The 26,816-nt window shown below is 44.5% G+C and overlaps 2 protein-coding genes, 1 long non-coding RNA gene and 2 other non-coding genes across 5 annotated transcripts in view; all 5 read left to right on the forward strand.

Moving 5' to 3' along the window:
• The window catches only part of TMC2 (transmembrane channel like 2), a 33,431-nt gene extending 31,167 nt beyond the window's left edge, over positions 1–2,264 (forward strand). The window contains exons 19-20 of the mRNA XM_048053392.2: positions 751–871; positions 2,008–2,264. Of these exons, the coding sequence (XP_047909349.1) occupies positions 751–871; positions 2,008–2,264 (378 nt within the window). The remainder of the gene's footprint in view (positions 1–750; positions 872–2,007) is intronic.
• Positions 2,265–16,968: 14,704 nt separating this feature from the next.
• LOC125181721 (uncharacterized) lies at positions 16,969–20,527 on the forward strand. Its single transcript, XR_007160517.2, has 3 exons — positions 16,969–17,349; positions 17,636–17,734; positions 19,902–20,527. It is a non-coding gene; the product is annotated as an uncharacterized lncRNA (long non-coding RNA).
• A 1,484-nt stretch (positions 20,528–22,011) lies between these two features.
• Positions 22,012–26,748, forward strand: RPSA (ribosomal protein SA). Its single transcript, XM_013190417.3, has 7 exons — positions 22,012–22,138; positions 22,343–22,510; positions 23,072–23,190; positions 24,588–24,833; positions 25,670–25,798; positions 26,019–26,187; positions 26,610–26,748. Exons 2-7 carry the CDS (start codon positions 22,378–22,380, stop codon positions 26,702–26,704), a joined length of 891 nt encoding a protein of 296 aa, XP_013045871.1. The 5' UTR covers positions 22,012–22,138; positions 22,343–22,377; the 3' UTR covers positions 26,705–26,748.
• Positions 23,824–23,983, forward strand: LOC125181722 (small nucleolar RNA SNORA62/SNORA6 family). The gene has a single exon (XR_007160518.1). It is a non-coding gene; the product is annotated as a small nucleolar RNA SNORA62/SNORA6 family (small nucleolar RNA).
• LOC125181723 (small nucleolar RNA SNORA62/SNORA6 family) lies at positions 25,001–25,154 on the forward strand. Its single transcript, XR_007160519.2, has one exon. It is a non-coding gene; the product is annotated as a small nucleolar RNA SNORA62/SNORA6 family (small nucleolar RNA).
• Positions 26,749–26,816: the final 68 nt, after the last annotated feature.

A 26,816-nucleotide genomic window follows, 5' to 3' on the forward strand; every position in this document is an offset into this window, starting at 1 on the left:
TTGTCCAAGGAGACAGAGGCCTCCCTGTGGGTTGGAATCTCTCAGCTGTAACTAGGCCATGAGTCACTTTGGACACCATAGCTCCAGCATGCAATACCTTCCATTGGGGATCGAACTCTTGGGACGAGGGGTGGAGCTGGAGTAGCATCCATGTGGGTTTTCTCTTTGCATAAGAGAGGGAAGCCTATGCTTCCTAACAGCTCCCTGTTATTCCTCTCTCTCTGTCATCCATATGGGAATCTTTTTAAGACCTAAAAATACACACACACAAACAAACAAACAAACAACAAAGATAGCCTTATACTACTCTTCATCACCATGCTATTGTGCCTTCCTCACTTCCTCCTCATCCACTTTTTTTTTTGTTTGTTTTTTAATCACTGGTACTCCTACCTACCCCCTAAAATGCAAATTTGAAACAAAACAAAACTCCCATGGGGACAAATAGACAGCTGCAGAAACCCACAGGTCTGGTAGACATAAACCACATTATCACAAAGTCCTTTGCCCTAACAGGAGCAGAGCCATCTCTTATAAGGTTCTTGGTTCTGCCTGGGGTGCACTTTCTTTCCATAAAAAGGTTTTAACCCTAGGTCACTGGATCAAGGTTCAGCAACACTTTGAACTTGGCATATACATTACTTTCCTAACAACAAAGCCACATAGCCAGGCCAAGCATGACATCAGGCCACCATTTCACAGATTAGATCTTCAGTTTCAAACTAAACTCAATGATTTTCATTTATGCAGCAACGTGAAGAGGATAAAAACAAGAGAAACAACAAAATCAACAATAATTCCATGATGCAAGATCTGGAGGATTTACTTGCACCAAGTACAAAGAGTGAAATCTATCCCAAACAAGCAGAAGGTAAAAATTAAACAACTCCTACAACCTTCCTGATAAGATCCCCTTTGTCATCCAATGGTGACTGGGAAGGATTGAGAAAATGGGATAATACAAAGCTGAAAGGAATCAGATAACTATAACTGCACAGTTTTTGTCCAATTACAGAAGTCCATAATCCAATGGCCACCCAGGAAAGGCATGTTTTTAGACTAGACTGTGTGTCACACAGGTTTATCAAGGCATGGGGGTTGCAAACAAAATTTTTTATTCAAATCCCAGCTATTAGTCATGCCAGTCATGAAACCAAGAACCCATTTAAGGAATTAAGTTTCAGCATTGTTTCTGGACTGGTGAATTAAGCCAGGTGTGACTTTTTTTCCTCTTTTACAAATTGAGGTTTTCATTGAAAAACTTGTTATGAATGAGATGGAAGCTTTTTATATGACTGCTTTGGTCTTAGGGCAAATAAACATATGTGGTAAGTTCTGATGAGGGAGTCCCTGGCTAGTCAGAAATGTGCAGGATACAGCACTGGTACCAGAGTCAGGGCAGTCTTGAGAAAGAGTGAAGACAAATACTCCATTCTCTGTCTTGGACCAGACCTTTCCTGACTGCCAAAGCCTTCTGCTCTCATTTGTAAAAAACAGTGCAGCACATGCAAAAGATGTTGTATTTATATCAATGCAGATGAGAAAAGTAAATTAGTACCATCATAACCGTCTTGCATTTAGATGGATAGCTGTTTCTTAGAGAGGCCAAAATGAACTGGAAATTTTGGACCAAGCCAGTACAGATTCCTCCTGGAAGCAGATCCACAGCATTCATTTAAATTGAAATAATTTTCGCAGCATTGTGGGTGCATTGAAAATAAAGACTATAATCAGCAATTGTCTGTGACCACCACATGGGCCACATGTACCAGCAGGGTTAGTAGGACTTAACGTCTTTTAAATTCATCAGTGAGAACCAGCAAAGAGGACTTACTGGCTCTTAGCCGGGGACTAACTATCTTATTAATGGTTTCCTCACTCAGATGCTCAAGTGTAAACCCCAAGACACTTGGGTTATTGCATGTAGAAGAAACAGCATCCACTGGGGAAAAGAAAGAAAAGCACTGTTTGCTTTCAGGAAAATAACATTCATAATCTTTACTCTAGGCAAGAAAATAGAGTCTCCTGATCAAGCCGTCCCTTTTGGGAAACAAGGAAAAGCAGAAGTCCTGAATGGCAGCCCCATGACTACCGGGAGAAGAGCAGTGCTCATCCCACCACCACACTTGCTTGTGACACAGCCACCAACACCAGGCATCTGGGCACCTTACTCTTATCCTGACAAGCCCTGGCCAGGGGGACACTCACTGGGACTGGTCCCTGGAAGGGGCAGAGGACATCCATGCAACTCACATGCTGCTTAATAAGTTCAGCAACATTGCTCCTATTTGACATTAAAATGGAAGCGTTGCATGAACAAGAGTAGTTTTTGCAAGAAATGACTACTGTATGTTGGTCCATTCATGATGATCTGTATCTACCCAACACTGATTCTATCTAAAAAAGTTTTTTTTGTTTTGTTTTGTTTTTGTTTTTTGTTGTTAAATCTTAGAAATTGCAACCCTTTATTGCTTGTTTTGATCATAAAGGGAATGGGAGAGGGTTGGACTGGAACTTAGTCATAGCATTGCTAAATTACTATGTAGAAAATGACCTTGTGGCCACTAACAGCTGCATGGTGAACACACTTGGTGGAGTGAGCATGTCAGACCGTTTAAATACTTCTTCAGTTAATAAAAACAATATGAGTTTACCTGTCAGTTCAATCAAGATTTTTTGCTGTCCCTACCTGAGGAATTAAGTAGTCTATAAAAGTGAGTATCCCTTTCCAGCTGCGTGGCAGCCAGTACTGGGAATAAAGGTCTCCTAATAGACCAGCACAGAAGGAGGCTGTCAACTGTATTTTGTCCTTCTTGATAGCTTTCCTCCTGTCTATGCACTCCAAACTTTCATCCTTTTGTTTCAGCTCTGTTGTGCACCACTTTCTCCGCCATTTTCTCTGGATTCTCACTCTGCTCCTCTTTACAGTCTGCTCACAGTAGTTTCATTATTTCAATTCCTAGATATGACTTCTGATTTAGTAAGATTACCCAGCACAGTTGAGAGACTAAAATTGCCTGATTACACGACAAAGCCCTTCTTTGTCTCTGGAGCATGGGCACTTGGTCTCTGCTGCTCCCTCAAGGTCGCTTCCTCTAGGTCACTCTCTGCCCTTGCTCCACGTGGGGTCCCTCCCACGGGATGACGTCCTTCCCAAACTGAGCCTATGTGGGCTGCCCACAGGCAGCAGTTCTTCAAGAACTGCTCCCACATGGGTCTGTACCACGGGGTCCATCTGTCAGGAGCAAACTGCTCCAGCATGGGTTCCCCACGGGTGGCAGCTCACCTCAGACCCCCTGCTCCTGCATGAGCTCCTCTCCACGGGCTGCAGCACCGGCCCAGGGCCTGCTCCTGCGGGAGCTCTCCTTGGGCCTCCTCCAGGCCACATCCACCTGCTCCACCAGGGGCTCCTCCATGGCCTACAGCATGGAGATCTGCTCTGCCATGGGACCCATGGGCTGCTGTGGGAGCATTGCCATAGGGGTCGACAAGCTCTGTGGTTGGTGATAACATTGGACTCAAGGAGGAAGCCATGAGGAATGTAAACAAGTTAGAAGTAACAAAGAATGGTGATTCAGGAGACCCCTTGCTCTCTCAAACTGCTTGTTCTCCAACCCTTAAGACGTGGAAGTTGCTAAATGTTTGCTGTTGCTGGGCAAAGTTGTTAACCAACGAATAGCTAGTGGGAAAGTACTGCTTATAAAGATAATGGTATAAGAAGGGAGCCTGTCCTCAATAAAATTGTTGAAGATATTAATCCCTAAAGATACCCTGGTGTCCATGTGGTCATTTCGCCACAGGCTGCAGGGGGACAACCTGCTTCACCATGGTCCTCTCCACAGGCCACGGGGAAACTTCTGCCCCAGTGCCTGGAGCAACCTCCTCCCCCTCCTTCTTCACTGACCTTGGCGCCTGCAAGGCAGTTTCTCACTCCTTTCACTCTCCCAGCTGCTGGGTGTCAGCAGTTTTTTTTTTCCTTTCTTAAATATGCTCTCATGGGGGCACAAACAACATCACTTACTGGCTCAGATCTGTCCAGCAGCAGGGCTCTTATCTAACATGGGGTAGCTTCTGGATTCTTCTCACAAGAAGCCACCCATATGGCCCCCAGCTACCAAAACCTTGACACGTAAACACACTACAGCGACCAGCCAGAGTGTCAAAAGATTGACCATCTGCTCAATGTTATTGAGGAACTGGAATTGATTAATATAAACTAAAGAAAAAACCTGAAACCACACACACGCACAAAAAAACCAAAACAAACCAAAACAAAAAAAAACCACTGCACCCTCTGCCCCACAAGAAAAAAAAAAAGATGCAAAAACAACAAAAAACTCAATAAACCCCAATAACCCCCCACATCACCACCTTCACACCATCAACACAAATGAATAAAAAAATGAGAAAAAAAAATTAAAAAAAAACACACCAACCCCCCCAAAACACCAACCCCAAGCCCCTCCACAACAATAAAAAACAAGAATGAAACAAACCACATGAGACAGGGAACAAGATGAAGGAGAGCATGGATGATAGTTTTCTGATGCAGCTGGTTAGTGAGCCTACCAGGGGAGGTGCCCCGCTAGACCTTCTCTTCACAGAGAAGGACTGGTGGGAGATGTGGTGGTCGGAATCTGTCTTGGGCAGAGTGACCACGAAATGGTAGAATTCTCTATTCTTGGCGAAGCCAGGAAGGGGACCAGTAAAACCGCTGTCTTGGACTTCCAGAGGGCAGACTTTGAGCTGTTCAGGACACTGGTTGGCAGAGTCCCTTGGGAGGCGGTTCTGAAGGGCAGAGGAGTCCAGGAAGGCTGGGCACTCCTCAAGAAGGAAATCTTAATGGCTCAGGAGTGGTCTGTCCCCACGTGCCCAAAGATGAGCCAGCGTGGAAGAAGACCGGCCTGGCTGAGCAGAGAGTTGTGGCTAGAGCTTAGGGAAAAAAAGAGGGTTTATGATCTTTGGAAAAGAGGGCAGGCCACTCAGAAGGATTATAAGGATGTTGTAAGGATGTGTAGGGACAAAATTAGAAAGGCCAAAGCTCATCTGGAGTTCAATCTGGCTACTGCTGTTAAAGACAACAGAAAATGTTTTTATAAATACATTAACACAAAAAGGAGGACTAAGGAGAATCTCCATCCTTTACTGGATGTGGGGTGAAACTTAGTGACGAGAGATGAGGAAAAGGGTGAGGTGCTTAATGCCTTTTTTGCCTCAGTCTTTAGTGGCAAGACCAGTTGTTCTTTAGATACCCAGTACCCTAAGCTGGTGGAAGGGGATGGGGAGCAGGATGTGGCCCTCACAATCCACAAGGAAATGGTTGGCGACCTGCTACAGCACTTAGATGTACGCAAGTCGATGGGGCCGGATGGGATCCACCCGAGGGTGCTGAGAGAACTGGCGAAAGAACTGGCCAAGCTGCTTTCCATCATTTATCGGCAGTCCTGGCTATCAGGGGAGGTCCCAGTCGACTGGCGGCTAGCAAACGTGATGCCCATCTACAAGAAGGGCCGGAAGGTAGACCTGGGAAACTATAGGCCTGTTAGTTTGACCACAGTGCCAGGGAAGCTCATGGGGCAGATTATCTTGAGTGTCATCACGCGGCACTTGCACGGCAACCAGGTGATCAGGCCCAGTCAGCATGGGCTTATGAAAGGCAGGTCCTGCTTCACAAACCTTATCTCCTTCTATGACAAAATGACGTGCTTAATGGATGAGGGAAAGGCTGTGGATGTGGTCTACCTTGACTTCAGTAAGGCTTTTGACACCGTTTCCCACAACATTCTCCTCAAGAAACTGGCTGCTCCTGGCTTGGACTGGCGTACGCTTTGTTGGGTTAGAAACTGGCTGGGTAGCCGGGACCAAAGAGTCATGGTGAATGGAGTTAAATCCAGTTGGAGGCCGGTGACTAATGGAGTCCCCTAGGGCTCAGTACTAGGACCAATTCTCTTCAATATCTTTATCGATGATCGGGATGAGTGTGGGAGAAGAATTCACAGGAAGCTTTGTGCTGTTTTGTGGGAAAGGAATTCACAGGTGGCTTCGTGCTATTTCACACGTCCCTGAGTTAGAGATAATGAGGAAAACAGCGGTAGAACCAAAAACTTGAGCAAGGACGAGATAAAGTAAATTGGCTACAGTGGTAAAGATGAGCTTTGGGCAGTGGCCAATTGCTGGCTGGCTCAAGGCGCGTGTCTGAGGGTCTCTAACCAACTGTAAGACAGATTCGGGCGCATGGACAGCATGTGGGGCTATGGGGAAAGTATTTGTAGTGGTGAAAAATGGCAATAAAGGTCCTGGTGTTGAAGAGCCATCAGGAGTCCGTGTCGTGTGTGCCTTCAAATGGTGACCCCGACGTGATCAGGGCGGAGCAGCACTGCGCGAGAGTCTGAATGGAACCCAGCCAAACGAATCAAGTACGCAGCTGGACTGCAGCCGCAACCCTGGGACATCACCTGAAGGACAGGTGAGCAGCTGGGCATTAATCATGGGAGCTAGCCTTTTGGCAGAAGAAGAGGCTATAGTGAAATTACTAAAGCAACTCCTAATAGAAAGGGGAGTAAAATATGATCCGTTTAAGATAAAGCTATGATTGAAAATTTTGCAAAAACAAGGATTCTCCTCAATGGCTTCTACAGTATTTGATGTAAAAACTTGGGACCAAGCGGGGGAAAAAATATGGGAAGCAGCATCCAGTGGGAATACTAATGCTGCTGAGGTGATGACTACGTGGCGGCTGGTGACAGAGACTTTAAGAGCGTGGCAGGCAGAAAAGAAAGTACAGAACGCCACTGCCCAGGCAATAAAAGCAGCCGAACTGAGATCAGAGCCTGCAAGGTCACCAGAGCGGTGCAATTTGATAGACCTGGGGGATGACAAGGAAGAGGGCCGCGGACCGCCGCCGCAGAGCCCCTCCCCACTGACCCCCTCGGCTCCCGCCTTGCCTGCCCCCGATAATGCCTCCCTGGGGGCCCGAGCTTTTGACCCGTGGGAACGATGGGAGCTGGTGTGCCAGGAAGCACCAAAGGACAGGGACCCGGTGGGAATGGCTTTCCCGGTGCCGGTGCGGCCCAACAGTCCAAATGAATATAATGCCTTCCAATGGGACCTAATTAAAGAATTAAGAAAGACTGTGACTGCATATAGATTACACGCACCATTTACTCAGTCATTGTTAGAAAATGTTATGACTGGTCAATTGTTGGTGCCATACGATTGTCATCAGATAGCCGCGATGATTTTAACGCCAACACAAAAATTACTGTGGGAGCAAAAATGGAAAGAAGGGTGCGAATTAGCCGCCCTGGGTAACATGGACCGGCAGCCTGGCGATCCCATCCTGGGAGCCGGGATCCCACAGTTGGTGGGGACTGAGCCGCTACTTGATCCGAGATTGCAGGCTAGGCTCGACGATGCCTTCTTGCGGCAGTCCGCATCTCTGGCCTTCGAGGTTATGTTGAAGTTGCCTGAAGTTGGAAAAGTCGAGCCATCATTTACCAGCATTAGGCAACAAGTTACCGAGCCTTATATGCAATTCATTGATAGATTGTGAGCCGCTTTGGACAATCAAATTGACAACCGCGAGGCCAAAGAGGCCCTTATACTAAAACTGGCAGTGGAAAATGCAAACATAGACTGTAAGAAAATACTCCAAGCCCTGCCTGCTAATACTACACTAGTACAAATGACAGAGGCTTGCAATCGAGTCGGATCCACAGAACATCACACTGCCGCTTTGGCCGGAGCTTTTGCTACTGCGCTAAAAACCGGGTGTAAACGGTGTTTTCGCTGTCGAGCCACGGGGCATTTTGCCACCGAATGCCCTCAGCGAGGATCGGGGGGGGAACGCGGTAACCCTGCTCCTCCCACTATTTGCCCACGGTGCGGCACGGGATGGCACTGGGCTAGCCAGTGCCGTTCGACGCATAATGGAGAAGGACGACCTTTACAACCGCGGCAGGGAAACGGGAAGCGAAGCGCGGGGCGGGGCCGCGCGACGACACAAGTGCCCCGGCCTTCCGTCGTGGGCGGGCCGTCCTCGCGGAAGTCACCGCCCTGGGCGATGATGACTACCGGGCTGCGACCGCAGCCGCCCACTGCTCCAGCGATCCCACCCACTACGTCACCGTGGATTCCCTCACAGCCAAAACCCGAGGAAGCGCCGGATTGGATGTCTCCACAGTAACGAGCTGCACCCTCTGGGACACTCGGGTCCGCAAAATACCTCTAAACGTAAAGGGTCCAATAGGGAAGGGATGCAGCGCCCTCTTGCTAGGGCGGTCTAGCACCACGCTAACGGGTTTTTTTGTACTGCTTGAAGTCATTGACGTTGATCATGAAGGCATAATACAAGCAATGGCATGGACTCCCTCCCCACCGGTGCTCATTCCCAAGGGGACTACAGTTGCACAGTTAATACTATTTAAAGCCATAGTTCCACAAGCAGAGACGTGTGACCAACACGACGCGGAGTTTGGATCAAAGGGACCTCCATCAGCTTTTTGGGCCTCGGCCATTACCATCAAGAGACCTATGCTGACCCTAACACTTCATCACCCAAAGGCCGACCCCTTGAGTGTGCAAATAACCGTATTAATGGATACCGGGGCAGATGTTACATTAATGTTAATTAAGATGTTAATTGCTCTTCACGATTGGCCCAAAGGTTGGCCTTTAGATCCCACCACAAAAGGCCTTGTGGGAGTCGGTGGTGTCTCCGGTACTTTTCAGAGCCGGTATATGCTTACCATTAAGACTCACGAAGGCTCGCTGTATAACGTCCGGCCGTATGCTGCCCTCATACCTGTCAGTCTCCTGGGGAGGGATGTGATGGGGCAGGGCGAGTTCACTCTGAGCTTTCTGGAAAATTTTCGATAGCGGCCATTGACAGGCGACCGCGCATGAGACTCACCTGGAAAACTGATAATCCTGTGTGGGTGAATCAATGGCCGCTTCCTGCGGAAAAGGTCGCTGCTCTCCACGAGCTTGTCCAAGAACAGTTACATTTGGGACACATTACCCCCACAACCAGCCCCTGGAATTCACCCGTGTTTCTTATTAGAAAGAAAAGCGGGAAATGGCGATTACTTCACGATTTACGTCAAATAAACAATGCAGTGGAGGACATGGGAGCTCCCCAGCCCGGATTACCTTCTCCTGCTATGGTCTCTCAAAATTGAAATATCGTGATTATCGATTTAAAGGACTGCTTCTTTACTATTCCGCTTCACCCTGCTGATGCTCCTTGATTTGCGTTCTCGGTCCCAAAAATCAATAAGACCGAACCAATGGATAGGTGTCATTGGACTGTGCTGCCCCCAGGGATGAAAAATCTCCCAACAATTTCCAAACGTACGTAGCAGGAGCGCTACGCCCCGTACGCAAACGATTCCTGCACGTATACATCTATCATTATATGGACAACATATTGCTCTCCAGCCCGACAGAAAACTTAATGCAAGAAGTACTGCCTGTTCTACGGCAGGAGTTACAGAAATGGGGATTAAAAATCGCGCCGGAAAAAATTCAAATGGAGGCGCCTTGGAAATATTTAGGCTGGAAGATACTGCAGCAAAGTATTCAACCCCAAAATGTAGCCATTACAACGTAAATTCGCACGCTCAGTGATGTGCAGAAGCTTATAGGCAATATAAATTGGATAAGGACGCAATGCGGAATTGACAACCATACACTAGCACCCCTGTTCGAGTTGATAAAAGGGGACACTGATATTAATGCGCCCCGCCGGCTGACTAATGAAGCCAGGGCGGCACTAAACTGTATAGAGGAGAAGATCTCTGCCCAACAATGCCAGCGGCGAGCAGAAAATTTACCCATTCAGCTCTACATATGCAACCAGAATCCACACCCTTTAGCTGTTATTGCACAATGGGACTCCAACGCAACAGACCCGTTGCTGCTATCAGAATGGGTGTTTCTACCCCACCAAGCGACAAAGACACTTGCCACCCACATTGAAATGTTTTCAGATTTGATTAGGAAGGTTAGAGAACAAACTATAGAAATGGCCGGAGAAGAGCCAAAATCCATTATCATTCCGGTAGTTAAAAACTATCTTGATTGGTGCCTCCAGAATAGCTTAGAGCTACAATCAGCCCTTTCGGGTTTCAATGGTCAACTTGATATACATCTCCCGTCTCACAAAATGCTTACCTTTTATAATAATGTACATGTTGAGGACAAGCCGCTATATCGATGGCACCCAGTCCAAGGACAAACAGTATTCACAGACGGGTCAGGGAGAACGGGAAAAGCTGTAGTCATGTGGGAACAAGGAGGCCACTGGCAACATGTGGTAGAAACAGTACAGGGCTCCCCTCAGATAGTAGAATTACATGCGGTAGTAATGGTGTTCAAGCAGTGGGACCAGGCTCCACTAAATATTGTCTCTGATTCACATTATGCAGTAGGAGTAGCACAACGAATTGAAAGATCTCAGATCAAACACATCCAGAACGAGGCGCTATTCTTAAAATTTAAAGAGTTATTATTTCTTGTAGAGCACCGTACCCACCCATATTGTGTGATCCACATTAGAAGTCATATGACACTCCCGGGATTCTTTGCAGAAGGAAATGCCCGGGCCGATCAATTGACTAACATTGCATTGCAAGGCCCAGTGCCAAATACATTGTCCCAGGCTCGTTTATCACATCAATTCTTCCACCAGGCAGCAAAAGCATTGTCCAAACAGTTTGCCATCCCCATAGGAGGTGCTAAGCTCATAGTACAGACCTGCCCAGATTGTCAACAACGACCAGGCCCACCAACTACGGTTAATCCTAGGGGGCCTCTCTTCTCTTCAGCTTTGGCAAACTGATGTTACTCATGTTCCCAAGTTCGGGAGGCTAAAATATGTTCACATGTCCGTAGATTCTTTTCCGCACATGCTCTGGGCCTCTGCGATGACGGGCGAAACAAGCCGTCACGTACAGTTGCATTTCCGTGCGGCCTTCGCCACCCTCGGAATCCCTAAAGAAATAAAAACTGATAACGGCCCGGCTTATGCAAGCCGCTCTATGCGACTTTTTTTCCATACCTGGGGTATCACTCACAAGACAGGCATCCCACACTCACCTACAGGACAAGCAATAGTAGAACGTGTTCACCGCACATTAAAGGACTTACTGGCAAAACAAAAAGGGGGAGACACAGGAGACCCCGCAGAATAGATTGAACAAAGTGGTATATGTCATAAATCATTGGACACTACCTTTTCAATACGAAGAAATACCACCTATAATTAAGCATTTTAAATCAATGGAATCAGGCCTAATGTCCGTTCCAACAGGAAAAGCGATGGTTATGATGAGAAATCTGGATACTGGGGGGTGGGAAGGACCGTATCCCTTAATAACCTGGGGCGAGGGTACGCTTGTGTTTACACAGGGCAAGGACCATGATGGATGCTGGCTCATGGTGTGCGACCATGGTTGGGACCATCATCCTCGTCCGCCTCTGCAGCTTTGGCGCCTCCTGGGTCTCAGTCCAGCCCAGACGAAACATCTGGGTCACCCTCGCCAACACGACCGGACAAAACCATATGTGTCTTTCTATGGCCTGCGCGAGAAATCCGTTCACAACCTGCCTGGTCGGGATTCCGCTAGAAGACAAGGATCTGACAAATTTGGTTAGCAGCACATCAACAGGGCCACACCTTGTTGGGGGGTGGAACCTCTCAGATACAGGAAATGCCTCCAGAGAGGCAATGAGCAACTGGGATGGTTGGGTGGTCCAATTACCGATAGCCCCGTTGGAGTCTCTCTTGGGAAGTGTTAATGCACTTGCCTGCTTAAAGTTCAATTATACTGGGAAAAATATCACTGCGGTTAACATCACGGCCAGCCTATCTGTGTACCGGAATGAATCTAAATGGTGCAATTATACCACCCCTAACATATCTAGGTCCTCGAACGCACCACTGGCCTTGCCAGCCGGGGTGTTCCTTACTTGCGGTGACCAGGCCCGGCAGGGTGTCCCCTCGCATATTGCAGGAGGACTTTGCACCTTGGGGCGTTTAACTTTGTTGACGCCTAATATGTCTATGATCTTGAATATCACGAAGCTCCATAGGCGGACGAGACAAGCGGTCAATCACTACCAGAAAGACTGCAAGGACAATCTTGATTTCTGGAAGGCTGATAAAGTTATCATAGCCTCCTTCCTTACACCCAGTGTTGTGGCCGCCCAAGCACTGACAACACTCAATAAATTAGGGTGCTGGCTTGCCAAACAAAACAACGCTACGTCTGCTGCGCTAAGTGCGCTCTTGGCAGATACTGATTCTATTTGACACGCTACTTTGCAAAACAGGGCCGCTGTCGACTTTTTGCTACTAGCCCAACACCATGGGTGTGAGGAATTTGAGGGTGTCTGTTGTATGAACCTGAGCGATAACTCCCAGACAGTGTTTCAACAGCTGAAAAAGCTGAATGAACTATCCGACAAGCTAACAACAAGCTCACTGGGATTAGATTCGTGGTTAAAGGGGTTAGGAATAACTGGGTGGTTGACGGAGCTGATAAAAGGAGCATTTATCCTGCTTATCGCATTTGTCGCAATCCTAGCAGTCGTGCCATGCCTGTTGCAATGCCTGCAAAAAATGATTAGTCACTCAATAAGCACAGTATGGCTAGTGGGAACAAAAAAAGGGGGAATTGTGGGTGACCAGTTCGGTGATAATCTGGAGCTGATTAATACAGCAGTGCACTAAAGGTCAGATGGGAGGAGGTTCCTGGATCTGGTGGAGCCAATGAAACTACCCATCTACGACATGTCTGGTGAGGAACCCGGCAGATAACAAAGACTGGACTGTGTACTTATCGCAAGCGCCCCTAGAGCCACAGGAATTAGATATCCTGAGATGTGTAACAGCAACAGCATGTGTAAGGTTTAATTGCTTGGACAAAAAAAGAAACAAACGGTCAACGCCACACTTGTTCCTTATTGCAACGCATCTCTTTGCTGTCATTATACAAAACTATAATAGCATCCTTCCTTGCGCCAGGAGCCGCTCTGCTCGGCTGTGGGATCAACTGTGGAATGGACACCCCTAGGTGCACCCCGAGCATTTTTCCTCGGAGAGGTCTCCACTCTCAGCCGCTCACCACGGGAGTAGACATGGACCTCCTGAAGCCGCGGACAAATTATTTTAAGTGATATTTTCTTCTGGTATGAATGAGAAGTGCAAGAGGCCTCTTTGCGTGATTGTGTGATTGTGCTGTGTGAGTGAGAAGCAGCATCGCTGCGAAGCAACATCCCTAGTGCTTAGTGGCTTGTCGACTGACGTAGATTCTAGTAGGCACGCTACTTTACAATCGTAATTCTGCATGTGATTTTCACCCTGTTGCTTATTGTACCTTGCTTATTGCAGTGTCTGCGGCGATTGATAGAAAAATGTATAGAAAGCGTTTGGTTGATTGAAAATAAAAAAAAAGGGGGAATCGTGGGAAAGGAATTCGCAGGGAGCTTTGTGCTGTTTCACACGTCCCTGAGTTAGAGATAATGAGGAAAACAGCGGTAGAACCAAAAACTTGAGCAAGGACGAGATAAAGTAAATTGGCTACAGTGGTAAAGATGAGCTTTGGGCAGTGGCCAATTGCTGGCTGGCTCAAGGCGCGTGTCTGAGGGTCTCTAACCAACTGTAAGACAGATTTGGGCATGTGGACAGTGCGTGGGGCTATGGGGAAAGTATATGTAGTGGTGAAAATTGGCAATAAATGTCTCCTGTTCAAGAGCCATCATGAGTCCGTGTTGTGCATCCCTTCACCTTTGGAATATAGTAGTTTTACATCCTTCTTATATTGTGGCGCCCCAAACTACACACAGTACTAAAGGTGAGGCTGCACCAGTGCAGAGCAGAGTGGGACAATCACTTCCCTCAACCAGCTAGCAATGCTGTGCCTGATGCATTCCAGGATACTGTTGGCCATTTGGCTTGCAGAGCACACTGTTGACTCATACTAATTTTGCTGTTGACCAGAGCCCACAGATTCCTCTCTGCAGGGTTGCTCTCCAGCCTCTCATCCTCCAGTCTGTGCATATATCCAGGATCATCCCATCCCAGGTGCAGAATTTGGCACTTGCTCTTGGTAAATCTCATACAACTGGCAAGTGTCCAGTACTATAACCTATCAAGACCTCTCTGCAAGGCTTCTCTGCCCTCAGAGGAGTCAACAGCTTCTCCTAATTTAGCATCACCTGCAAACATGCTTATTATGGCCCATATTCCATCTTCCCAGATGTGCCATTTCAGCCTTGCCTGATAAACCAATCTATCGAGAGAGAGAAAAATCATCACATTAGCACATCTGATCAGCACATTGATAACATTCATTTTGAGATTGTAAAAAAGACCTGAATTAGGCCTAGGTTTAACGGGAAATAATCCAGCACCAGTGGCATTCTGTTACAAACTCTCACAATCTGGAGTAACTGAGTATAAATACATCTTAAAACCACAATTAGGTTTCGGTGTGCTCTGTAATGCTGTAAGCATAGTTTGCTTTCCCTTTGGTAGAGTCTGCCACTTCTCCTAAACCACTGCAGTATTTCATGACTTAGTTTCAGAACTCACCATCCAGCTGGTGTGTCATCTTCCTCCCACTGGCATCTGGCTACAGATCCTTCCTGCATTGTAGCTCTGCACAAAAAACAACATACAACTGTACGTAAGTTGTCTGCTCATCCTGACACTCAAGAAAATCAAAGTGAAGAACAGCTCCACTGGATTTTATTAGAACAGCCCATACTAGCTTATGAAGACATTACCCTTATGAGAGAATGCACCAGCTGGTGAAGGAGAAAATTAACTGCAGCAACCAAGCTGAGTTTCATTCTCTGTCACATGAGAAACATGCAGAGCTGACTTAAAGCAGGTTATGAACAAGAGCTGGAGATCAGTTTAAACAGCAACAAACACAACACTTACGTGGACTAGAAAAGCTGTTCTTTACCTGCTTTAACAAAACTGCTTATACTAGAAAGAATTTAGCTGAGGCCTCCTTCTTTGCACCATTCTGTGAAAACTGCTGTGTTTGTTGTCTGGGTTTTCAGCACATCAGCACATGTGAATACAGGGCATATTTTCTCTACTTCAAATTTCTGCATCTTGAGTCAATGACACATTTGAAACAGACAGCCCTTCATAAACAAGCAAGTATTTGGAAGCCAAAACTGATGCCTTTGTTTACCTGACCAAACAATGATGCTTTTCTGTTTGTGTAACCCTTCAGAAATATTGTGCATCAGAATTTCGAAGCATTTCAGTCACCTCCAAATACACTATTGTTAGCGTTCATGAAGACACATAATCCACAACGTGATTATATGAAGGTGCTTTATTAGGCACCGAAAGTTAGGGGCATGCTTGCCCAAATCTAACTTCGTCCAATTTGTTCGGACTCAGTTCTCTTTTATCTCCTAAAATATTACATATGCATTAGGTTTCACAACACATCTATGCATATTAATTTCCTAGCTCCGCCTAGCCCCGCTTCGTATGCTAATTATCTTATCAGTCCTTCTGCGCTTGCGTATTACTCTCTGGTCGTCGTCTGGGTGGTCATCGGGATGAAGTAAGATGTCTTCATCAAAGTTGAACTTTTTAACCTTTTCTTCTTACGCATGCTCTCTGAGCCCTTGGTCTCAGTCCAAACCTCAAAGTTGGTTTGATCCAGTTCTCGGGGTCCGAGAGGCCCCAGTTATCTAGATGTCTTGCAAATTGGGCATTCTTTTAGTCCTCCTCCTTACTCCTCATCATGAATCGGTGCATTCTCTCATGCTATCCTTGCACATATATTTTGTATCTTCCAAGCGCAGCCCCGGAACAGTACATCACAAATGTAACACATATTAAGCAATATTGTATATTTCATTTCTATTACCAACACTATGAGCAAGTTTTACATTTAATATTTAGCCTGAAGTACAGCTTTGCATTTTTGTTTTTTAAATCAAGTTTCATTAGGTTAAAAAGGTTTCTCCCAGTAATATATTTTGTAGCATCATTTAAAATCACTGTATTCTAGAGAGCTTTCATATACTGCAGACTTACTGTTCATATTTTAGTTGTTACTAGATAGAGAGGTTAGGTGGTTGAGTGCATTATAGCTCATAGAGCTATAATAATTGTTGTGTTTCTCCCCTATTACAGAACTGTTGAAGGAGTATTAAAGTTGCTGCTGGAGGCATACCCCATTTCCAGATATGGTATTTGATGTTTCTCTGTACCTCTTACTTTCCTGGTTTTCACAGATTTTACTGTGTGTTAAATCATAATTGCTAAACCTTTGAATGCACAAGCAGTGGTTTTACTACAAGGGACTTATGCAGAAGGTATGTAATTTCTATAAACAAAAATTGACATACGAAGAGTAAGAGCTGAAGTTCTGCAGACTCTCTATACTGCGTATACCTCTGTGTTTCTGAAACAGTCACACTGCAAAAGCCTCCAACAGATCTTACTGCACTGCGCTGCTCAGGCTTCACACGTAACCAAAACTGACTAGAACTATTTTAAACTCTCTTGGGACCAGTTCTCAAAAAAAACAGCAGTTGTTAATATATTTTATACCCTATAAATATGTATATATAAAAGAAATACTTTTTAATACTTTTTTTTTTTTTTTTTTTTTTAGTAGAACATTAACAGACCAGGTTAGAGTTGTTCTCAGCAGATGAAAATGACACAGTTCATTTCAGGAACGTTTCACGTGCAATCTCCCATGTATTTCTGAAAGCCACAGAAAAAAAAAAAAAAAAGCCATTTTGACTGCATCAGTTGCCATATTATTTTCTATTAGCCATCACGCCCCTTACAACTTTACACGTAGCCCTGACGAGGCCTCAAGCTTTTCGCCCCCACTGTAGTCTGGTTTCATGAATAGATGCTGAAGAAAGGAGCTGAGCGACGCCCCCAACAGCCCAACTGACAGTGCTGACATCAGGCCCTACAGCTTCTGCCGGACTCTGGGTGGCGGTTATGGCAATTATGGGGGTTATGGCAGTTCCAGCCGGTCCCAGCCAGGCCCTGGAGCCTGGTCACAGCCCTGCCCGCTCACCCCCAGCCCCGGGGGGGGGGGAAAGCGTGGTGCTGGCAGGTGCCGTGAGGGAGGGGAGGTGAAAGGGAGGAATCAGGGAGATGGGAGATTGCTCTAATCCACGTGACACTGGCACGGGATTATGACCGTCACGTAAAAAATAAGGGTCGAGAGAGAAATGGGTGGTTGGAGGAAGAGAACGTGGCTGGGAGAAGAGCAAAATGAATATAACCTATTCTCAAACACACGAAAGCAGAACTGGGGGAAAGCTCTGGTGCACATAAGCGTGGTAAGGACAATTTCTTACGAAATTATATCTAGAGATTCATGCTCACAACACTCTGTGAAAGCTTTTAATGCAGTTTTATCTAATATAAACTGACCAGTGGGCTACTATTTCCTACCGTATTTGAAATCTTTTAATTTATTCACAGTTTTATTCTAAAAAAATTTACAAATTCTTCCTCAATGAACTCTGTGCTACTGTTACTTATTTCCTACTGCCATTTTAATGCTTTTTTCTGCATTTCTGACATCCATTTACCCATTAGATCTGTTTTAAATTCTTCCTATAGGAGTCCTGAGTTCACACCCTGCAGACAGACCTGACCAGGTACACGTGCTCTGAGGAACGTATGTACAGGGATCAATCTGTAAGTCCCAGAAACTCCAAGGTAACAGCTTTTTGGAAGGCTGAGAATACTTCACAACTACAGCAAGTACATTTTTATAGGTTGGCACAACTATTATAATATATTATACTATTAAAAACTAAATTAATTAATAATAAATTAATTATATTAATTATCAATTAATTATTAATATATTAATTATTAATTAATAATTAGTATTAATATTAATTAATTCAATAAGTTAATGATATTAATTAATATTACTAATTAATTATTATTAATTAATAATAAATTAATTAATACTATTATAATTAATAGCATTAATTGTATAATTAATGTATTATATAATAAATTAATATAATATATAATTAATAATTATTATTATATTAATATATGATATATAAAATACAATATACATTAATATATTGATATATAATTAATACAATTAATTATATATTATATATTATACATTATTATATAATTATATATATTACATATAAATATATAATTATAATTATATAATAATTATTATAATATATTATATGTATTAATTATATTATATATAAATTATATTATATATAAATTATATATTAATTATATATAATTAATTAACTATTAGTATTAATATTATTAATACTATTAATACTAAAACTATTATAAGATATTTATAGTGCCACCCTTCTGCAAGAATGAACAGCAAGCCCACCTTGTATACCACCAAGCCACAGTGTTCAACAACTGCACATAAACAACTGTGGTTGAACTAGCTCAGGGCCTAGTTTCAGAAAAGGTTGCTTTTAAAATTAAGTTTGTGTAACAGAAATAGGAACATCTTTATCCTTTATGGTCAAACTGATTATGTTTAATATCAGCTTCAATATCTTTGTAATCAGATCAGGTGACTAGACTGTGGGAAGTTTCACTCTCAAAAGGAATATTTTGAAGCTAACTCAATTTTTAAAAAGCAATATCTGTCATGCTCTGCATATAATTATGTAACAAAGTTTAGTGTGAATGGTGACAGGAGAGACATGATATAAAATACAGGCTAAGACAGGTACACTTGAGGGACATGTCCATTAGTGATGGAGACTTATTTTAAAGAATCTAGGCATGCAGCTAAAAATAAACTTTCAGGTTGCTTAAGATGATAATTAAAAATACTTCACTGTCAAGCTTTAGTATGACCTTTCCAAGGCCTCTCATAGGCTATGGAGCATGAACTCTTCCAGACAGAAGAGCTTGTCCACCAAAAAAGGTGCAAGGTATAACTACATGAAAATGCTGTGTTAGAGATTGCAGAGAAGTCTGGGATGCTTACTGGCATTATTCCTTTGATAACATCACATTTACTGTAATATTTGTTATTAAACTTCCAATCATTATGTTCAACTACACTTAATTTAATACATTTATTAATTATTAATAATAGTATTATTGACCCAAAGATTTCTCCGAAGTAAATGGATTGCACACACCACAGTAACACCTCCCTCCCTCCCAGCCAATATCATTCATGTTAGGAGATACATGTACATAGCCTCAAAAGGTCACTTTTCATTTGTAAAAGTTTGATAAAAGTCTGTTATCTGTAAAGCACCTGTGTAAAGGTTCATATTCTTACTTAGGGAGGGCTCATTTAACTGTCTTTTGAGTTTTGTTTTACTTAACTTTGTCACCACCATGTGGCAAATGTGTGAATTATTCTCCTAAAAATAGTATAATCTGGTAATTTTGCTAATTATGATCATCTAATAAGCATATAGAAAGGAGAAAGTACAGCATGAGTGCCAGCTCCTGACCTGCAGATTGGAGCTGTGCATGATGAAATGATTGACAATAAATAAACAAATTGCTGCTCACTAAAACATGAAGTTTTCATTTTACAAAAATTGAAGAACATATGGGAAATGGCGTTCGAACCTGCAATTTAGATAATCTCCTCCAGAATGACTCAGTGTGCAGTCATTGCAAAAGGGTTATCAGGAGCTTCAGTGCCCAGTCATGCTGCTATAGTTGTATTAGGTTGAAGTAGATGAGAGAAAACTAAAGGTGCATTCTTATTAGAAAGGCACAAACATTGACTATGGCTTGCAGAAGACACTGGCAATAGTGCCAGCATAATCCAGAAATGTAGCTAGGTCTGGACAATGACAATGATTTACACAAGCATAACAAAGTAAATATCACTTCTTTTATTTTTTCTAAGAAATGCCAATATCAGGCTTTTGTATGCTCCCTGAAAAGAACAACGAGGAGAAAGATGATGAAGCATGTGAAGTCTGATCACTTTCTGCTCCTTCTTAAAAGCAAACAAACAAAACCCAAAACCAATAAACTTCAAATGTGAAATTATCATGTTAATGTCCACTGCAGAACAGAATGTGTAAGTCAAGTTTCAGTTTAACCTACTTTTATTGTAATTTCTCTAAAAGACAGAGACAACCTTGGTACTTTAAAAAGTAGAACATGGCTGAGTAAACTCTCTCACAGCATGCAACACCGTGTTAGACAGTGCTAATGAGGAGAGAAGGAAGGGGAAAGTAGAAAAGATGCTGTAGCCTCTTAGAGACTGCCTCCCACTGCACGCAATTTAGAAGCTAAATAGAATTTATCAAATAACCATAAAACCTTGAATTTTACTTTCAACAGGAAAGCAGAATTCTGAAGTGTTAAAGTAAATCTTTGATTTCTCATCATTTCAAGAGTTCAAAAGAAACCTTAAATTTTCTCCTAGAAACAAACAAACAAACAAAAAACACACAGCATACTTTGAAGAGGATGCACCCAACTTACAATTTTACAATTTTTTAAATATACTTCTCCCCTTCAAACACTCACGTTAGAAACATAGTATTCACACTGTGATCCTAAAATACGTACTTATGTAACATAATGTTGTAACAACAGCAAGCATAAATTAATGGGTGATAAATGTCATCATTCTCATTCAAAAGTTCATAAAGATGAAGTTCAGCTCAAAAATGTGGTTGCTATGTGCACAGACTTGCTACATACCACTTCTCAGGAAACATTTACAGTGGTGGTGGAAAAAAAAAACTGCACAGGATAACATGAGAAGCTATTCTGTGCTGAGGAAGGAACGGCAATTTCCTATGATGTTACGCATTGTAGCACTGCAGTGACCATATTACAATATGCTTCGTGCACAGCAGTCAGGCAATTCATGTTTCACGCCCCCTGTTTTAGCTGCAGTGTGTCACTAAAGTGTTTGCTAGCCATGAGCATGGCACTGTACAATAAGGTATCTGTCACAGGAGGGCAGGTCCAGCAGTGACAAATTGTGCAGCCTCACACAGTGGACAAAGTATTCTTTTGCTGTAGCAATCTGCAATTTTGTTGCACAAGCGAGGAGAACCATTTTTGGAGTTTATAAACACTTTCCAACTGCAGTAGTAGAATAATGCAAATCTTTTGATTCAGCTGATCAATAGATGCTGGTACAGTGATGGAAACATCTGCTGGTTGCTGATATATTTGGTGGAGCTTTGTAGTATTCCTAAAGCAATCACTGAGGGCAACCTGCAAAGAGGAGCTCAGCAAGCAGCAAACCATCTGCAATACCAGGAAGAGCACTGCTTGGCAAATCAATATGAGTCTCAACGGGGCAAAGGCCAACCCTATCTTACACGAACTGTCCTTTGAACAGAAAAACACAAGCTGATTTTAATGAGGGAAGGGGAATTGTTGCACAGAACGACAGGCAAGGCATTACTTCCATTAGAAACAAAGGTGCCATTCGTCCCCTGTGCTGTTCAGTCCATCTCTAAGGGAGGCAGAGGAATGTGCTGCAGGAAGAGCCAGCTGCACCCAGCTGACGTGCTAAAGCAAAACCTGACTGAGAATTCTCCCCTGCCTATTGAACCAACTCCTTTTTAGTTTCTGTCCCAAATAAAGATAACAGACATGGTAAGTAACATGACGACAAATACAATCTCAAGTGCTTATCAAAGGGAAGGAAATGCTTAAAGACAAAATTGAAAACCCAAGGAGCTTGATACAATGAAGCCAACACCATGTGATTTATCTGAATACTTTTGCCCCAGAAAAAAAAAAAAAAAAGGTAGCTCGTAAAATCAGAAGGCCCATTGCTCCTTTCTGGAGTGAGGATTTTGACCAGCCTGCTTTAGCGATGAAAACCCTGCGGAAGCAGCAGCAAAAGCGCTCTCAAGGGCAGTGCTAACTGCCCTGACCCTCTCCTCCTCCCACAGTTTCCGCGTAGCATAAGCAGCCCGCCCGCCATGCAATCAATAGGCCTCCCCCGGTCGCTAGGCGCCTACTTCCCTAGCAACCAGTGGAGCCCCGCCCTTCCTGAGGGCGCGGCGCTCCCCATTGGCCGGCGCAGGGACCATATATAGGCGTCACGGGGGTGGGCCTCTCCCTTTCTTTCGGCACCCGCCGAGGCCTCTACACGGCGTTGGCCGCGTGAGTCCCGGTTCTTGGGGTCGGGGACGGCCGGGGGGCAGTGAGGCCCAGCGGTTCTCTGTGTGCCTTCCCCCCCCCCCCCCCCCCCCCGCTGGGCCTGGCCCTCGGGAGAGGTCGAGGCACGCCGGGAGGGGCCGAGGGTAGACGGCCAAGATGGCGGCCTGGGCGCGTGCGGTGCGTGAAACGGGGTTCTTGTGCCCGCAGGTTCCCCGTCGTTGCTTCCCGAGGGAAACCCCACAATGTCCGGAGGTCTCGATGTCTTGCAGATGAAGGAGGAGGATGTCCTCAAATTCCTCGCTGCCGGAACCCACCTGGGAGGCACTAACCTTGACTTCCAGATGGAGCAGTACATCTACAAGAGGAAAAGCGATGGTAGAGCCCTGGGGTGGGAGGCAGGCTTTAGCTGCAGCTGGTCTGGGTGGCTGCAGGGATTTGGTGGGCAGAGCTGGGAAAACATGGCAAGTGCCAGTGCTTGAGCTTCCCGGTAGTTGATGGGCTTAAAAGTATGGTAATCCTTAGTAGTTAAGTCATGTTACTCAAAGAAGTAGAACAAAGCACTGATTTTAGAACTCAGTAAATGATTCAGTACTCAATTATGGTCATTTCTGCTAGATATTTACTATGGTAGCAAAATGATTTTAGTGTTGCAGTAGTAATCTTTGCTTCTTGTTAGCACTGAGCTAACAAGACTCAGTTGCAAGCTGAGCTGCAGCGTGTTAAAATGCTGCAACTCTTGCCAGGTCCTGGTCTGTACCGGTAGGTGCTGGAGTGTGCAACCTTAAACATATATGGTAAGATTTTTCTTTGCACAGCTTTCCACTATCTAGAGTTTTAAAGTAAATACAGTCACATGACAAATTTATTAGCAGAAGAGCGCTATCTTGATTTAGAAACTTGTTTGATGGTTACTCTAAATCCTTTTGTCACACATAGGTATTTACATCATCAATCTGAAGAGGACCTGGGAAAAACTTCTCCTGGCAGCCCGTGCCATTGTTGCTATTGAGAACCCAGCTGATGTGAGCGTCATCTCTTCCAGGAATACTGGACAGGTATGGGCATTCTTTGCTGGTGATAAGGCCTTCAGTCCTGGGAGCAGGACTCTATTGCCATGCATCATGGCATGCCAGTGGCAGCTTGATGATAAAAGTTGAAAATTCAAACTTTGGCACTAGTAACACTGTTTCAGAAGCATTCTTCATGTGTTATGCTTGAAGTGTAGAACAGTTCCATGGAGGGTTCCCCCCTGTCCCCAATTCCCATAGGTTTTGGGGAGGATGTGAGGAGTTTTACTTGTTTTTTTAATCTTCCTTTGATTATATCCTGTTGGATTTCCAGTGTATTAGTAGTCAGTCCTCTGCACCCCCAGTCACCCATTCATTCCTTGAGTCATCAGCATGGCTTTTTGGGGACAAAAAGCATGTGATAGAAAGGTTTTCAAAGAAGAAATAATTCTGTTGTTGAACAGGAAATAGTAACATATTTTTTAATTTCTCGTTTTAGATTTTTAGCAGAAAAACTGTTTTCATAGCAGGGGATGTGTTGCACCCTTCGACTAAATCTAATTGGTGCTGAAATTTACCTGTGAGCTCATTTTCTTTGGAGTAATCCATGTGGTGCTACAAATGTAGGGGAAGATGATGAACAGATCTACAGAAGCAAAGGACGAGTTCCTATTTACTTGACCTGCACACTGTTAAAGCTTGATGCTCAGGTCAGCTTCTGGCCAATGAGCTCTCAAGTGTCGGAAGTGTGCTACAGCAAACCAGATGGCAGGGTTTTTGCTAATGCCAGGAGAGGAGCTCCCTCTATGATTGGGATTTAATAGTAGGCCCTGCCACATGTCCTGCTGGTTGATGCCTGGGAAATTGAAAGCTGTTGCAGGTGACTGCAACTGTAGTCTTAGTAGATGTGGTTAGTCTGCATATATTCATTAGCAAGCTTCTCCTGTAGTCAGTGAAGTTACACTACTCGATAATAGATGGATGTAGGAATAGTGGATGTAAAATGATTTTTCTTATGGATTAAGAACAATACAATGCGACCAGGGGCATGGTCTAGTTATGGAACTTTGTAGGTCAGACTGATGGCTGGACTACGTGATCTTGAAGGTCTTTTCTAGTATAGATGGTTTTATAAAGCCATTTTACATCTGCCCTTTCCATGATTTGATTTTGAGACTCTTAATTTTGGAGTAGAGCATGCAACTAAATTAGGGTGGGGAAGCTTTTGTTCTGTATATTGACTTCATGCATTGCTGGTGGATATGATCTTAACTCCTTCTTGTGGTGTTGTAGGTATTTTTACGTGCTTTTATTGCTTTTAAATTGGTGCATGAGCCTTGGTTGCACAAGAACTGAAAGAAGTTAATTTGTGTTAACTGACAGCACACCAGGACAAGTTGTTTGAAGTTGAATATCCTGCTTCACATTTGTGGTCTGTTTTGCAGCGTGCTGTGCTGAAGTTTGCTGCTGCCACTGGGGCTACTCCTATCGCTGGACGCTTTACCCCTGGTACCTTCACAAATCAGATCCAGGCAGCTTTCCGTGAGCCACGACTCCTGGTTGTTACAGACCCTCGGGCTGATCATCAGCCACTGACAGAGGCGTCTTACGTCAACATCCCCACCATTGCGCTGTGCAACACTGACTCCCCACTGCGCTATGTGGATATTGCCATCCCCTGCAACAATAAGGTTACTGATTTGAAGCATTGAAAGCTGCTTTCTCTAAACATGCACTGGGATGCAAGATGAATGCATTTTTGCAGGGGAAGGTTGGGGTTGTATCTGGAATGTTCACAAAGTGATTAGCTAATTAAGGTTTCTGGTAAGTCAGCGGGTGGGTCGGGGGGAGGAGGTGAACGGCACACATTTGGAGCTTGGAGCTGAGGCTAACTTCTGGCCAAGGAGCTCTCAAGTCTAGGACGTGTGCTACAGTAACCTGGCAGGACTTACTGACAGCTGGAGGGTCTTTTTGGCCCAATGAAGAGTTTGGTAGTCGTTCTTGCCACAGTTCATTGATATGAAAGAAAAGTCATGTCAATTCATGATGAAACTGATGTGAAATTTTGTCATGCCAGAAACCACCTGAAAGGTAAAGTTTAGGGAATTAGGAAACTTTTTGATCCCTATTTAAACATTGTTATTAACCAAAGCTAATGTAAGCCAAATCTGATTATATGTGTAAGATTCATTTAAGTTTCTTCACTTCTTTGTACTAGTGTAAATGATGAGCATAATCCCTGTCTTTTGGATAACATTTCTGTGACATTGGGCAGGAGAATTGATTATCAGGCTAATTCAGATGTTGGTAACTGCAGTGCTGTGATAATGCCATAGAGACCTGGAAATGGTGCTGTGAATTTGAAAAGTTGCCATGTCCTGAGTCCAAGCACATAGCAGGTCTGTCAGGCATTAGCAAACAATGCCTTTCTCTTGCCAGGAAGAGTCTTGGTTGCAAACTAGTCTTTTCTTCTTGTAAAGGCTTAGCTTTGAAGCAGATCTTAATGTAACTTTCTTACCCTGTTCAGGGAGCCCATTCAGTGGGTCTGATGTGGTGGATGCTGGCTCGGGAGGTCCTGCGCATGCGTGGCACCATCTCCCGTGAACACCCATGGGAAGTCATGCCTGACTTGTACTTCTACAGGGATCCTGAGGAGGTAGGAGAGCTGTGGAAGGCATTGTGCCAGTATGAGGTGTGCTGCTTGTGCTCATGCCTGTGGTCCTGTGCCATTGAGGACAGACTTTGCCAATATAATGGACTAGACACTTCAGGTGGTAGTTAATTGTCTGTTGTCAGTTGGTACTTACTGACTGCTGAGTGGTAGTGTGGGTGGTGAGATGTTTCTGGGAGATGTCAGCTATGCCCTTCTGTTGCAGATTGAGAAGGAGGAGCAGGCTGCTGCTGAGAAAGCTGTTACGAAGGAGGAGTTCCAAACTGAGTGGACGGCCCCAGCTCCTGAATTCACTGCTCCTCCTCAGCCTGAGGTTGCAGATTGGTCTGAGGGAGTGCAGGTCCCATCTGTGCCGATCCAGCAGTTCCCCACAGGTCAGTTCGGGGGGTGGGGATGTCCATGGGTCTAGGGAGAAGAAATGAGTCTTCACTGTGATTAGCTGCAGGGGTGTTCACAGTGGTGGTGTGCTGATTTGCCTGTCTTAAGCAAGTCTCACTTCCAGTATTTTGTAGTGAAAACTTGGTACTCATCAGATGGCTCTATGCAAGTGTTTTCCAGCACTGTCTCTAGACATTAAATGTATACATTTTTAAGGCAGACTTGATGCAGGTGCCTGCCTTGGCTCAGTGTTCCTGGAAATCCACGATAAACTATTCTGGGGTCATGAGAAGAGCACTGGGTAGTTTCCATGTGTACTTCCACCTGCATGCGCAAAGAGTGGTAGAGTCTGTAATGTGTTTTAGTGGGTGGAAAAAGCAGGGGTGCACTGAGAATTTTGTTGCACTTTCATTTGCAGAGGACTGGAGTGCCCAGCCTGCCACTGAGGACTGGTCAGCAGCTCCCACTGCCCAGGCAACGGAGTGGGTTGGTACTGCCACGGAGTGGTCTTAACTATAGAACCACTGAACTGTGAGAATAAAGTTTGGTTTACTACACATCCTGCTTTGTGTGAGTGCTGCTTGGTGCATCTTTTTCCTCTACTCCCTGTTGGCGTGTGAAATGT

Source organism: Anser cygnoides, chromosome 2 (genome assembly GCF_040182565.1).
Source record: "Anser cygnoides isolate HZ-2024a breed goose chromosome 2, Taihu_goose_T2T_genome, whole genome shotgun sequence".
Classification (NCBI taxonomy): domain Eukaryota; kingdom Metazoa; phylum Chordata; class Aves; order Anseriformes; family Anatidae; genus Anser; species Anser cygnoides.

Excerpts from the sequence above, each read along its gene's own strand:
- RPSA (XM_013190417.3), top strand. The coding sequence starts at position 22,378 with ATGTCCGGAGGTCTCGATGTCTTGCAGATGAAGGAGGAGGATGTCCTC. Across the intron at positions 22,511-23,071 it reads CTACAAGAGGAAAAGCGATG|GTATTTACATCATCAATCTG; the intron begins GTAGAGCCCTGG and ends TGTCACACATAG. Across the intron at positions 26,188-26,609 it reads GATCCAGCAGTTCCCCACAG|AGGACTGGAGTGCCCAGCCT; the intron begins GTCAGTTCGGGG and ends TTTCATTTGCAG.